At 35.6% G+C, this 16,517-nt stretch overlaps 1 protein-coding gene across 1 annotated transcript; it reads right to left on the reverse strand.

Annotated features, from left to right (window-relative positions):
- Positions 1-4,046: 4,046 nt before the first annotated feature.
- Positions 4,047-13,920, reverse strand: LOC120636653. The gene is made up of 3 exons (XM_039908216.1): positions 13,735-13,920; positions 6,881-7,017; positions 4,047-5,205 (listed from the first exon to the last, which is right to left on the reverse strand). Exons 1-3 carry the CDS (start codon positions 13,850-13,852, stop codon positions 5,200-5,202), a joined length of 261 nt encoding a protein of 86 aa, XP_039764150.1. The 5' UTR covers positions 13,853-13,920; the 3' UTR covers positions 4,047-5,199.
- Between the last annotated feature and the right edge of the window lie 2,597 nt (positions 13,921-16,517).

Raw genomic sequence — 16,517 nt, forward strand, 5'->3', positions numbered from 1 at the left:
TATTTGTTTTTCGTACTGTGAAGATGAGTGAATCTAATGAAGAAATTTGATATCTACATTTTAAAATTTTACTACAAAAAAGGTAAAAATGTAATGCAAGCCGCGAAATAATTTGCGATGTTTATGGACCTAGTGCAGCGTCTGTGAGAGAAGCACAAATTTGTGCACAAAAGCGCTTTAAATCCGGAAATTTTAATGTCAAAAATGCACCTCGCTCTGGTCGCCCTATTACGGATAAAATGGATGCCATTTTTGAAAAAGTGGAGCAAGATGAAGGACTGGGAATTGACCACAAAACAGTTTTGGCGCATTTGAAAAAAACTGGGTACACAAAAAGGCTGGATATTTGGGTGCCTTACGAGCTCACTGAAAGAAACCTAATGAACCGTATACTCATTTGTGATTCTTTATTACGACGTAATGAAATCGAACCATTTTTGAAGAAGCTCATAATTGCTGATGAGAAGTGGAAAATGTACGACAAGAACGTGCGAAAAAGGTCGTGGTCAAAGGCCAGTCAGGCTTCACAGACTGTGGCGAAACCCGGGTTAACTCGCAACAAGGTGATTCTGTGTGATTCTGTGTGTGGTGCGATTAGAAGGGCATTTTTCATTACCACCAGGCAGATTCATTGCCAAAACTACTTGGCGCGGATTTTTGATCAGAAGCCCCAAAATTTCTATAGCAATGGGATTATATCCCTACCTCCAGGATGGCAAAAAGTTATCGAAAAAAATGGTACCTGCATGCTCCAGTTAAATATTAAAAAATGTTTTGAATTTTCTTAAAAAATGCGAAGAAACTTTTTCCCCTACCTAATATAATAGGACATACTCGTACACTTTTTTTTTAACCGTCCCTGCAATGAAGGACTCATAACAAAAGAATAAAAAATTAAATCGGACAGCCTTTTTAGTGTTTCTAGAAACAATTGCGGCAAAAATTAATAATTATTATTAGATACAAGATAAGATAAGATAAGAAAGAAGATGTGCACACTAGACTAACATGATGCGCAATGACATATGACTTCACTTAACTTTAATGTGTACCGTGAACGCATCTATACTATCGGTGACGTGACTTGGCAGTGGCGTGCACCTCATACATGCGCAAAAACACTGCCCACCATAAAAAATTGATATATAACTCGTATAGGAGAAGAATTTTAGCATTTTTATCTCGTATCGACTGAGCGACGCGGTTAAGAATTACCTACACTGGATTTATTAGTCTGCTACCTGCTGTATACTGTATTGCTTTTAAATGTTTATAATATGATATTGTATATATTTAAACTTATTAGATTTTAGAGGAATGTGCAGCGTCCAAATAAACTCATGTGAGTTTTAGGATGCGAAGAATACTAATTTTAGTAGTTTGTGTTATAAAAAAATAACTATATAAAATAAAAAAAATGCAATTGTTCTGCTGTATGCATACCCTAGTAAGAAACGCAGTGCACGCCACTGACTCGTGGGTAAGGTACAAGAGTCACGAAACGATACGACAAGTCTTATGTGACTCTGGCTTTACGGCTCTCGAACAAAGCTGCTTAGGTACCGGCAACGATTCGCCTAAGGCTTTGCTTTGAATACCTACATTGAGTAAAAGAACCCGTTCAAACACAGACCTATCTATTAGCGATAGGCACTTTTATAAGGAAACTATTTGTTGCCTGGGACTTCGCTCGCGTGGAAATTTTCATGTGCCATAGCCTTTAACAATTGGTATGGTTTGTATGATGATTTCTTCTTTGTCCGCTCTTAAAAAAGTTTTGTACAAATCCAGTAGGAACCGTTGGTTTTCCTGGAATAAAAAGTAGCCTATGTTACTCTCCGTTTTTTGAACTAACTTTATGCCAAAAATCAAGGTGATTGGTTGCTTAGTTAGAGCGTTAAGGAAGGACAAACAAATAACCATACTTTTGCATTTATAATTTTTAGTAAGGATGTTATTCTCTGACTCTTGAACTACTGCTAGGCAAAATAGTATGTCAATCACTTGCTCTGTTGAAAACAAACAAATCTATCCCACGAGAACTGTAATTTTATCCCGGGATAGAAACTAATCTTCGCTATTCCAGACTATGGAGCTAACTCTGCGCTAAAAGGGTTGTTCCACCCCTGGCCAGATCATCTACACTTTTTCACAAAAATATTTACAACAGTTTTACAGTAAATGAAATGTAGTAAAATATTATTAAAAGCCATAATGTGTGAATTTATTTAAAAAATGGCGGCTTTCTAAGAACGTACGTCCGTACATAACATGTCCGTCCAAAAGAAATGACAGTAATTTATGGCAGTCCAGTCAAATACTCTGATCATTCTGATTCATTTAGTTTAAAATCTGCTGGGATTCTGAGTGTCAAATGCATACACTTCTTAGTGCCACAAATGTAATTGTAGAAATGGCGTACGCCAATGGCGTACGTAATATGCGTACGTAGTATGCGTATAAGCATAATATGCCGTGGCATATTATCCTTTTATTTATTATTTTCTACAACTGAAATTTACATATTTACATACATTTACAATCTACATTGCAACTAGAATTATTTAATAAGAAATAAACTTTATAAGTATACTATTTTATGACCCCGGACCTTTTGAATAGGTACACAAAATTACCCAAGGCGTCATACATTTCTGTATCAACCGCATTCATTGAGATCCGTTAAGCCGTTTGGTATGATTGAGGAACAAACGTCCATCCAAACTTTTCATCATCATCGTCTAAGTATTTATCGTATCATCATCATTATCATCAACGCATTACCGACCCAAGACAGGGCACGTGAGATTGAGAATGATATATTACATAAGGGTATATCCTTTTATATCTCAAAAAATATAAAGCCCACTAAAAATATGTGATAAAACAGAGAAGTATTTAGCGCGGGACGCGGCCACTCCTTTTAGATTCCGAATAAAAGAATTCGATAACTTATTTTATTTCATTTATTTACTGTTTAGTATTAGTCAATAAGATCTAAGCAATCGCTATTCATTGTTACTGTCTTGGAAGATGCAGCCCAATAAGACCGGAGTCTGTGTCTGTCCGCAAGCATGAACTATACTTTTTATTACGAAACTAGTAACATAGAGTTAAAATTGCTTTGCGACTTCCCGCATAGGTCTTTAGTCCTTTAGGCCTTTAGTCCTTTAATCCTTTAGTCCTTTAGGCCTTTAGGCCTTTAGGCCTTTAGGCCTTTAGTCCTTTAGGCCTTTAGTCCTTTAGGCCTTTAGGCCTTTGGGCCTTTAGTCCTTTATGCATTTAGTCCTTTAGGCATTTAGTCCTTTAGGCCTTCAGTCCTTTAGGCCTTTAGTCCTTTAGGCCTTTAGGCCTTTAGGCCTTTAGTCCTTTAGGCCTTTAGTCCTTTAGGCCTTTAGGCCTTTGGGCCTTTAGTCCTTTAGGCCTTTAGTCCTTTAGGCCTTTAGTAGTTGGCTATAATCACCATGCTGAGCAGACAGGTTGGTAGTAGTAGCACAGAATACGCTGCGGCCCGTTCTCCATTATGTTTCCTTAGTTGCCTCGTTGCCTCAATTTAACCTAGAAAATAACTGGAGGAATGGAAAGCTACCCCAAAACAGACCTCTTCGATCGGTTTTCATCTGCTTCGTAACCTGTTGTGTCGTCTGACCCGGATAAGAACAGAGCATGGACGCTGCCACTGTCTTTTGCATAACTGGGGTTGGAAATGGCCCATCTGCTACATGTGGCTGTGTAGAAGTGGTGTCGTCGCCACAGCTTTTAAGTCATCTCATCTCATCTCATCAACCCATTGCTGGCCAACTACAGGGCACGGGTCTACGAGCAAGGCAATAACGCCAGCATTTAGAAAGGCAAGTAGAGTCAGCGTTTTGGGTACCATGCCCCGTAAGTGACGGTTAGGCGGCTTATATTTATTGTAAATATTAATGTTCGTAGTTTTGATTGTATATACTATTATTTCTCTGTAATAATAATTATTTTGATAATATTTATATATATATATATTTATTATTATATATATATATTTATTGAATTAAAACAATTCCTGCGATCATTAAGTACTGATTTAATGGATAAAAAATTCAAAATCAGAACGGCTTACAGCTTACAAATATTTTATAACAGGTACTTAAGTATAAAGTGCTTACATAATAATAATTATACAATAAATAAATAACCTTCAGGATTATTTTTATCTAAAGGCTAGTGGTGTGCGAATACACGTAACGTCCAATTACTTATAACTAATCAAACGATAAGATATATTATATTTGTAGGTATATCATAGTATTATTAGAATGATCCTAATGTTTTTTTCAATCTTACGTAAGTCGAGTTAAACATGGCATTATGTTATTACAATAGAAGGAAAGAAAACTTTTATTTGAGTCTACACAAATATAAAAATATAAAACTTAAAATCGTCACATCGTACTTGTGCGAATGAAATGGTCTTTACTTAATACAATAGTTGCTTGCTCGGTTGCATCCAAGTTGCAAGAGTCGTTTTCGAGTACGGAATATATAATAGCTGAAATTCGCCTACACTTCTTTATCACGCTTTTGACAGAACGTTTGTAAAGCAAAAATTGGACGGTTGGACAATATGTATGAATACATATATTTGTTAATGTTAAAGGGTAGAATATACATAAATAAGTAGTTATTAAGCACGTTTCGTTTTCTCATTTACAAAATATTTTCACGATTTTTTACAGTAAATTCCTTAGATTCGTAAATAATGCATATTTTACCTACTTTTCGATGTCCACCGATTAATTGTGCTCATGGCACCAGTATATTATATTAAATTTACAAAATTATCTATATTATAAAATACCAGGTGATTCATATCTATATAATCTCAAGACTTATAGGCCGACAATATAATAATGTTATTGAATATGTCGTTATATATTTGTCAGACCAAATAAGAATAAGAATAAATTTAAGTATTCTTATTCGTTCTTCTCTTTCTTCCTTTTCTCCTTTAAATACGTATAATTTTTATTGTTACTTTAACAATAAAAAAAGCTTCTGGTTTTAAAAAAAACTTCAAAAAAAAGTAATTAATCATTTCGATATTCACCAAAAGAACATTCGCACACCCCTTCTTAGAATTATGTAAAGTTTAACTTTCATAAATAAAAGGTAAAGGAAATCTAAGCGAAGGCAGATTTGCGGGTCGAAGCTCGATTTTTATTTCTGGAAAACAACAAATAAAATTCATTAGTTTTTTAATTTAATTTTACAGATTACTAAATTTGTACCAATACTTAGAAGAAATGTCAAACATGAAATGTCGGGTTCAAGACCTGCCAGTTCCGTCATTTTTTAATACATTTTGTAATTGACTTGAAAATTTACGCGTTTTTTTAAAAATCCTGCGGTAACCGTTAAATTTCCCGGAATTAAAAGTATCTAAGAGGTTTCACCAGGATACATTTTACCTCTGTGCAAGATTTCTCCAAGCTCGATATAGCTGTGAAACCGTACAAATGTATGAAAGGTTATTCAAATCCCCCTTAACGGTAACTTTTCCGGAATTAAAGTCATTTATTTATTTACTTAAAGTGTACAAAAAAAAAAAATACTTATAGCTAGCCTCAGAAAACCACCCAGGTTTAATATATACTAACAGAGAATTAAGTGTAGGTACGTTAACTACAGAACATTATTGCCAGTTTACCATGTTGTGTATAAAAATGAACATAAGTGACTTAAAAAGAAGGACTTCAGCTTTTTCTTAATATTACGAGGATTAATATTGTCTCGTACAACAGTGGATATGTTCATTTGTACTAAGCAAGGTATATATGTGCCAAATTTCCTTAAGATCGGATCAGTTGTTGATCCAAAAATATATAGCAAATAAAAAAACATTGTGTCTTTTTGTTTATTAATATGAAAGTATTTAAGGATAAATAAAGTAGTATGTATACGTCATCATCAAGTGTAATCAAAGTATAGCTGCAGTATTATCAATGTATGGGTATATAGGCCTCCTATGGTTCAATGTCAGTCACTTCTTTGTCACCACCTTAGTGACAAAGAAGTACCGTCAAGCTGTTTAGCGTACCGGTACGATACCACCTAGACACCATTGGGGGTACCATAAACCAAACAGATTACCCCGCTACTATCATAGATGTCACTCTTAGGTGAGATTGGAGTCAAAGGCTAACTTGTACTGGAATAAAAGAAAAAGTTAACCACAATACTTCTGGACCGCGACACCACCACTTCAGCAGTAATTTTAAACATATGTACACAAATAAATAATACATAAAATGTATTTATAAAGGAGAAAAAGTGCGATAATCGCCTCGTATTAAGCTGAGATGGTTGCTTAAACAAACGTTAATAAAATTTTTCGTCTGTAAATCTTTTCATGTATATTGTACCGGATGTTTGGAACTACTGAACCGATTTTAACGGTTCTTTCATAGATAAATAGTGGATTATACAAAATGTAATAAAGACTAAAGTAACATAATTTTTATTTCGAAAATATATCCATAAGGAGGTGAAAAGGGGGTAGTATCGTGTTGTTGTAGTTATACACTAAGAAAGGGTTTTACCAAAATTGATCCCATAAAGGGGTGAAATTGAGATTGGACGGTTACAAAAATTCTACATGTTAGATTAATAGTTTTATTTAAAAGACTGTACCTCCAACTGTTATTAGAGGAAATAATATATAATAATCTACTTTTTAGAAATTATTATTTGCAGATAAACATGTAGTATTACCAAAAACCCTATTAGGCTTACGAATTTTAAATAACAATCTTAATGTATACCTAAAATTGTTATTATGTTATTGGAGTTTATTTATGAACAATGTTTTAGTTAAGTACCGTAAAAAAGGTATACTCACATATTCGTAGCAACACTCGACTCCGAGGTGTTTCTGTAAAGGACACAAGTCAACTTGGCTCTGAGCTAGTTCCCCGCATTCATTCTTGGGCTGGCAGAGACCGCCTTGACGGACGCAAGCCTCCTCCAGGATGAACGCTGGAATAACAAAAACATAACATCATTAGCCACTTAACGTGCAGCACGGCTATCATGGGCAGGAGACAATTATCTCCCCGGGGAAGGGATATAAAAATATCTTCTCCCACAGCTTTATCAACTCTCATGGTGCATAAAAACGTGTCCACCTGCTAAATCAAGGGAACATGGAATAGAAGAAGTTTACCCCCGTTTATTATTTACACATATATTATTTGCATATTATATGTGTAAATAATACGATTGGCGCAGTGGGCAGCGACCCTGCTTTCTGAGTCCAAGGCCGTGGGTTCGATTCCCACAACTGGAAAATGTTTGTGTGAAGAACATGAATGTTTTTCAGTGTCTGGGTGTTTATATGTATATTATTCATAAAAATATTCATCAGTTATCTTAGTACCCATAACACAAGCTACTCTTACTTTGGGACTAGATGGCGGTGTGTGTATTGTCGTAGTATATTTATTTATTTATTTATATTATTTCCACTTGTGCGCCAGTGCTCCGAGAGTTGATGAAGCGGTGGGAGAATATACATTTTTATCCTTTCTCCGTAGAGATAATTGTCTCCTGCCCATGCTAGCCGTGCTGGCTAGGTTCAGACCTCCTCTACCATTGTTTTCGTTGGTCAGGTGGTTACCATGTTTCACTACGGATGCCTTTTTCTACATTCAAAATACCTATGTAATCATTCTTAATTATTAATTTATTTTCACAACGAGATTATCTCATATGTGTAGGTTTGTAAAACTAAATCAAATAGGTAAAATATTAAAACTTTGAAACCAAAATAATTACAGAGCAAATAAAGTTGCGCTTTTAATTTGCAGAGCCGAGAGGAAGGAGGATGAGTAGGTATTTCATTTTATAAATAGTAAAAGTAGCACAAATGTATATAGACACCCAAAAGATTTACTCTAACGAGTATGCTATGATAATTTCATAATGAGACAACAAATATTGTCAAATGTAAAATGTTTATCTTAGTTTGGGTAGTAAACTACTGTGGGAACTATTACGATATAGATAAAATCTGTGATATAAGAGGTTTTCGTTATGTGTTCTTTTATCCTAACTAACCTAAGTCTGTTATACTTTATATATGTGTTCTAAACCTAACAATGCCCAATTGCTAGGCAAAGGCCTCTCTCATAGGAGAGAGGAACTCCAGCCTTTATCTTCCACGTTGGACTGAACGAAGTTCTTCGGTAATTCATTCGCCTTTAGGACTATTATGCTCTGCAACAATCTGCCTGCTGAAATCCGTAGTAGTAATTTCCTTCCGATATGTAAGAGTCTGAAGGACTATTGTATGTGTATTATGTATTAAAATCTACTTGTATATATATTTATATATATAACTAGATGTACCCTGTCACGCTTAACTGTGGCACATTGTGATTGAATGGTTGAAATGAGAAACAAAATAAAGAATACATTTATATAAGTTTAATTTTTTAATACTTGTGGATATACAATATGTTTTGTTTTTACACTGCCTGCTATATATCATGCTAAAATTTCAGCTCGATCGGTGCAGAACTTTTTGAGTTTTTGAAGCGTACACAAACCAACATAATATTTTTAATGTTGTGATGTTAATCCACATAATGTTGGTTTAATGTTAACCAACATAATGTGTTTAGATGTATATTTGTTAAAATGATGTATGTATTTGTGTATTTACATTTTGGTATAACTCGTATGTACATATATTAGAACATGAAAACTTTATGTTATGCGTGCAATAAAGTGCTTCTTCTTCTTCTCTTATAGATAAGTCCTATAGCTGAGGGGTAGGTGAACTTTATACTAGTGTCAAAATATACTTCATGAACTCTATGTGAACATTTCCATGCGCTCATTTCATGTGCAGTTAAGATTTTAATAACATGGAGTACGGCTTTGGGTTTAGAAGTTATACTTTGGCTGCGCCAAAAACAATACGCGTAAGAACATCGGGGTGTTTGTAGATTGCAATATAACTTAACTTTAAGAGACTACACGGACTAGAAAGTTCCCCCGGTAAGCATGCTACATCCCTTAGGTAAATGCATATGTCATCATCATCGAATCAACCTATTACCTGTCCACTTCGGGGCACGGGTCTCCTCCCACAATGAGAAGAGGTTAAGGCTCTGAGGATTGTGGATTTAACACACCTTTGAGAACATTATGGAAAATCGTCAGGTACGCAGGTTTTCTCACCATATTTTTCTTCACCGTTGAAGAAAAGTTGAAGGTTTCGAAGCGTGCCGGGATTCGAACTCGCCCCTCCCCTAAAGTGAAGTCGAAATTCTACCCACTGGTATACCAACGCTTAATGAGTATTTATACGTACCTAATCCGAAATTGAAAAACTTGTCATTAGGTAGGCTAGAGTTAGAGGTACAATCACCCGTATTTACGTACAATAACGTTGAAGTAAATGAGTTAAATTTATTTCCAGATATTGAAATATCTGGAAATAAATTTCCAGATATTGTGAGGTATTTGCGAACGGCTTGGGGGCGATTCGTTGGCGGTACACTGGGTATTTTTCTACGACCCGAGGCGGTGCCAGTGTTCATACGTGCACCGCCCTTGGCGTTCGAGCTCCGCGGGCCAGTGGAGCGTGTGCTGGAGCGATTGACGCGTGATGGTATCCTCACACCGGTCAAACATTCCGACTGGGCTGCGTAGATAGCAACCGTTGCCAAAATGGGAAATGGGCGGTTTTTTTCGGATATGTGCTGAATATAAATTCACGGTAACTAAAAATATTGTAGTGGATCGTATCGCTACCTAAAAGTGGAAGATCTACTGGTTCGATTGCACGGAACGTCCCCCGTTTTATTAAATATAAGATAATTTATCGCAGCCATATTGTCAATTTGAAATAGATGAGCGCTCGAAAGAATAAACACGGTGATTCATACTTATAAGGAGTTCATTAATAGCCTGTAACAGTCCACTGCTGGACTAATGGCCTCTCTCAATGGGAGGCTGGGAGCGCACCACGCTCGGAGGGTTGGTGATCGTAGTAAATTTCCAAACCTCCCAGCTTGAACGTAGATAGATAGAGTAGTGGTAGTCATGGCACTGAGAACGCTGCTGCCCGTTTTCGTTATATTCCCTAAGTCGCCTGGTACGTTGCCCACGGGTACATACGTGTCCAGACAAGGTCAAAGCTATCGTAAATACACTCGCGCCGACTAATGTTTCCGAATTAAGAGCATTCATCGGAATGATAACGTATATAACAAGTTCATAAAGAATGTGAGTGGTGGTGACAACCGTATTCTGATCTGCCGCCGCCGCACGGCTAATGTAAATAAGGGGTTATATAGATATAGGTTGGTGTTTGGGCTATAGACGGGTCCAGGTATATACAGAGGTTAGATGTATTGCTTGGAGATCTTCCGCACTTATATGTCTTTTTATATTACATGATGTAATAACAGGTCGGTATACTAAAGAACATTCAAGTAATTTGCATTTGAGTCGGTATCTTATTTAGGACACGTTATCAGCAAGACAGACGTACATACGTGTCCAGACAAGGTCAAAGCTATCGTGTATACACTCGCGCCGACTAATGTTTCCGAATTAAGAGCATTCTTTGGAATGATTACGTATATAACAAGTTTATAAAGAATGTGAGTTCTATATTCGATATTCTATTTAATTTCCTAAAAACTGTGTTGCGTTCTCGAGAACAAAGGCAAGAAGTGTAACTAAGGAATTGCGCCAAACCTCTGCTACGTTTGGCTCGCCAATAGAAGTCACGACCGAAGAGGGCTCAACGTTTAGCACACATGGTGTGTTGTGTGTTTACATGGCGCTGCGGAGAACACTGTAAATTTATTAAATGCCTTGTAACTCTTTCCCAACATTGTTTCGAATATAATAAATTAGAAATAATGTTAAATAAGATGCAACTTTACAGGAATTTTTACTAAAATATAGAAACATCGTCTTTGCACCACTGGGGATAGCTCGCCGCCGTTTTACAACGTACGTTACGTTCGCGTTATGATTTTCTCCGTATTGAATACAGTAAAACCGACAAATTGCGTTTGCAGATAGTCCTAGAACTTCACGAGTTTAACTCCTGTGGCAATAGGGATAGGTAGTAAATAGGAACGGTAACTAATTCAGAAGGGTCTCAGTCTCTGGTAAACATCTTGAATGATCGGAAATAAAGATCATTGATCGTTTTTTATCCAGGCACGTAGATCGAATAAGCCACAGATTACGTATGTCAAATGTCTGCAAGAAACTATTAGCGTGATTTGGGGTAATACAGGCGAAGGAGTCTCGGCCGAAGCGACCAGTTCTGGTGAGCCTAGCTCGGAAATTATTGCGGGAGAGGTTGACGACGATATTACCACAGCGATTAGGTCTCCGTCCGAATATAGAACACTACAGACACTGACGCGCCAGAGAGGAAAATGAAAGCCGGTTATGATGTTCTCACCTTAGTTTAACATATAGGCAACATATAGGGGTTCAAATTAATCATAGTAATTATACACATGGTTTAGATTTAGCTATGCTAAACCTTGTGTTGCCTTAGGAAATAAGAAGGCAGATGTCATGTATGGAAGTTTTATATAAGTTTATTAGTTTTCTTAGAGTGACGTGTGAGGTCTGTCTCGGAATAAATGTTATAAAGCAGCCTTTAATAATTCACCACTAAGCCAACAAGACAGTCAATATTCTAAATTATCACAACAACAAAAAAGATTTTAAACAAAAGCTTTTAAATTATCTATACATGCCTAATTTCAATAACATTCCGATAAACACTGCTCAGGCAATAAGTCAAATAGTTGATCATGTGACTACGCGTAAAATATGATAAAATGGTGCGAAGATGCAATTATCTAAGGTTTGTATTATTAATGTTAGATTGTTTATTTACGCAAATTAATCATAGTACTTTATTATATCATGTTATTTTACTTCATATTCACTTATTAGGCCTTGTTTTACGATTATGGTTCTAATCTTACAACTGCGTAGGATGTTGAAAAACTGGTAGGTTTTTTTTTTATGTAATTTTGTTTTATGTAACGATTCGTATGTAGTTATTTGAATGTACTTTTATAATAGTTTTCCACCACCTATTTGTTCTCGCTCTTGTTGTCCTAATCCTGATGCCTGGCAGAGATCGTTTCTAAGCGATAAGGCCGCCTTTTGTATTCTACTGCAGTCTTAGTGTGTCTCTCTATTCGTTCTTTATTTTCCTAACTGTGTAGTGTAGTGGTGTACAAATAAAGAGTTTAAATAAATAAAATAAATATACCATCGGTGGCGTGCGCACTAATTTCGACCAGGGTGGCATAAATCAGAAAAATGGAATATCTAAAGGGAAAACTCCTCCTGTACGAGTTAAAATAAAACGAATAGGGTAGGCAGTGTTTTTTTGTATGTATAGATTACACGCTACTGTAACCCATAATCTCGAACCTTTAAGGATAATAATACAAAAAGATTCAACATCTTTTTGCGTACACAGACGAATACGTACTTAATAAAAATCGCACTGCATATAAGTAATATTAAAATTGCACTGCATATATATTCATGAATATACATATTAATAAATAAATAATAACAAATAAATATACTATGACAATACACACATCGCCATCTAGCCCCAAAGTAAGCGTAGCTTGTGTTATGGGCACTAAGATAGCTGATGAATATTTTTTTATGAATATAATACACATGAATACTTATAATATACAGATAAACAGCCAGACACTGAAAAACATTCATGTTCATCACACAAACCGTTGTAGGAATCGAACCCACGACCTTGAACTCAGAAAGCAGGGACGCTGCCCACTGCGCCACTCGGCCGTCATTTTTTTTCATATTATGTATACTTTATTTAATAATAGATGTATACTAAGCTTATAAGTATAGTTAAAACACTATTTACGAAGTAGAAAAAATATTAGTTAATATCTTGGCAAAAATCGCTATTCGCTAGCGATACGCCTGTTGCTTGCCCTTTTGCTTACTAGGCTAGTTAGTACCTAATAATACTTTTTCTTTTAGTTTGTTTTGTTTTAGTATTTCTTTTGGTAAATAATTTTCTAAATGTGCGATCCTAAACAAATTTAGACTTTTTTTATATAATTTTAATTATGAGTTATAATATATTATTCCATTTCCATATACACTTTTTACAGCATAATATTTCATCACTATCGGGTTGATAATTAAAAGTTTATGGCCCAAATGCGTATTGGTAGTCTACCAATACGCATTTCCTCACGCCTTTAAGAACATCATGGAGAACGGTCAAGCATGCACACAATGTTTTTCCTTCACCGTTAAAGCAAGTTATATTATATTAAATACGTAAAACGCACATAACTTAAAACAGTTAGAGTTATGTGCTGGGTTTACAACTCGGCCTCCTGAAACTAACGTCGTGTTGTGTAACTTTTATCTTCATATCCTTCCAATTGAAGTTTAATATATATCCTGGACTTAAATATCAACTAAGAAGGATGAACGTCGCATATAAAATGGATTGTTTTTCGTACTTCTTGTACAATCTAACTATATATGTATCTACTATTTCTTTTGCTAAATGGTCAGACGTTTTCCTTCATGTTAATAAAATTTGGTATACTACTAAAAATATTAATCGAAGAGTAGATGTAAAAATGTATAATTTTTAACCTTAACATGTAGGTACCTACATTATTTACTTACATTTCGGAGGCGTGTATATTGCTGGTGAGCGCTGCGACCTCTGGACCCAAGGGTTGCCAACCACTAAAGGCACAATCACGAATAACACGCCGAAACTAAACACAGCTTTAGGGTACATTTTGAGTTAATTGAACCAATAGCAATATCTTGTACCGTCTATCTTGTATTGCGTACAAGTTGCGTATGAGAACGCCGCACCCGGCGCCGGATATATATAGGGACTTGTTGATAAACAGCGGTCTTGTATTATTAGCGAAATTAGTATTAGACTCAGTTTATAGTGCAATCTTGTTTAGAAAAATTCTCTTTTATTTTTCTACTATTATACTCCGTTACTCTAGTGGTCCACATAGTCTTTTATTATCAGTGAAATTAATATTAGCCACGGTTCATATTGCAAATCTGTTTACTAAAAATGCTCTATTATTAATGACTGCCTCGTTTCTGGAGTGGTCAGGATTGTCTTGTATTATTCGCGAAATTAGTATTAGCCTAGGTTCATAGTGCAAACCTATTAACTAAAAAATCTCTATTATATTTTCTACCTCATTGTTTTATTGGTCAACATAGTCCTGTATTATCAGCCTCGGTGGATAGTGGAAACCTGTTTACTAAAAATGCTCTATTAAATAATTGATTCACTCGTTCTAGTGGTCAGCATATTCGACTGCGGATCACGAGTTTTTAATTCGCAGTCATTCTTAACTAAGCGAAATTTTGTAGCTGAGTTTTCTGTTAGTTTATGTAAGGACTTAACCATCGTTTGTGCCAATCAGTACGGCTACATAACAAGAAGTTAAAAATTATATCCCCCGATTAAGAAATAACGTGTCCAGACAATTGGCGGCAACAGCGAAAATGAGAACCCCTGTTTATTATTCCACGTGTACTTTTGGATATTATTACCACCTGCAGGGCTAGCTAGGCTAGGCTAGCTAAAATTATATCCCCGATTATATCCCCTGACAAGGGATATAATTAACGTGTCCACCTGCTACAGTACGGGAATATGGAATAAGAGAAGTTTACCCCCGTTTATTATTACACATATATTATCTGGATATTATTTCCACTTGTGTGCCAATTCTCTGATAGTTGATAAAGCTGTGGGTGAAGATACATTTATATTCATACACACACAAACATACACAGAAACACGCATACTTATTTTGTATATTATAGGTTGTAATTTTTTTATTATCATCTAAATTTCTTTATAACATGTCTGTCCTTTTGTATATCATTGTATCTCTTGTTTTGTTTGTTTACCTACCTTCATTTTAATGTATTTTGTTAAGTTTATTTTAATTGTAATGGAAGAGCGGAGTCTTCTGACACAGGGGTAGTAATGCTACTCTTAAAAGAAGGCTTCAGCGATATATTGATACCACTTTGTTACTTACCGAAATAAACTATTTTTTTTTTTTTATTTATATCCTTTCCCCAGGGATATAAATGTCTTCTGCCCATGCTAGCGTTCGTCATCTCACCGGGAAGAAACATGTCCCCCGTCCATGCTACTAGTAGTCGTGTAGACGCGAGTAAAACAGTTTAATATCTCTGTCGATTATAGCCTATGAGTTATTTAGTTCTAGACAGTTGTGATTATGTTGTTTGCGCTGTACGCTAATATGCTGTAATGTTCTAGATTACAATATTATTATCAAACAATTACCGGTGTACTACAGAGCACGGTTCTCAGAATGAGAAGGCTGTTATCCACTACGCTATACAACTGCGGATTGGTGAACATCACACACCTTTGAGGGTATTATTAAGAACTATCAGGCATGCAAGTTAGGGTCGCGTAGCTTATAGTAGCGTGGAGGAGAAGCTTTATGGCTACCTCCGTCCTTTGGAGCAGGACAGAGGATATGTGGGACTTGTATACCCGAACTAAAAACCACCCCGGGATGTCCCTCTCGTTGGCTTTACAAGACGCCCGACGAGCTTGTTTTATGATTCCCGGACAAGGGGTGCGTGCCAAGGATTAAACTCGCTCCGCCCGAAAGCAGGACCGAAGTCCTAACCAATAGGGTATCACGGCTTCCGGGATTTAATAGAAGTTTAAAATATCTGTGTACACAACTTTAAAAAAATATTATTTTTTTCAATACTATTTTTTATTTTTTTTAATATTATTTTTTAATTCATCCGCTATTTTGCATCAGCATCGCTCGACCACCCGAGTCCTTAATTTCTCGGCTCTCAGCGTGATGATAGTGAATCTAAAGTTAGCTTATCCAAGAATCGACTTTCAAATGCAAAAAAGGTATTTAGCTTGAACGAGCAGCCAGACAAATAAACATTTGATATACCAATTGTTCTCTTTTTGCTATAAGTAAGTACCTAATGTATCTACTGCAGTGTACGTCTAGCTCTACCTCTATCCCCACTTTGATATTTTAGAGTAAGCCATCTTCTGGTCTTAATAAGACTATGAAGTACCTAGTATAAGTATTTAGATACCTAGTAACGATAGTGACATTCTCCTATCACTTATGATTCATATTAGCACAAAACACTGACTGTTATAACTATATTATATTTCTAAACAAGAAAGACTTTATTAAATAGGAATGGAACAGTAGGCTACCTTAGTAGAGATATTTAAGTACCTAAGTTGAGTATGCCTGTGTATACACATATATTTTAACACAAAATAAGCGAGAAAGGAATTCACTTAACTAATGTTTCTTAATAATACAGATACCATAATAAATAACGCATTTTATAATATATATGAATTTTAAAATTAGTTTAAATATAGTAATATTGTTTCT

The sequence above is a fragment of the Pararge aegeria genome, chromosome Z, assembly GCF_905163445.1.
Source record: "Pararge aegeria chromosome Z, ilParAegt1.1, whole genome shotgun sequence".
Lineage (NCBI taxonomy): Eukaryota > Metazoa > Arthropoda > Insecta > Lepidoptera > Nymphalidae > Pararge > Pararge aegeria.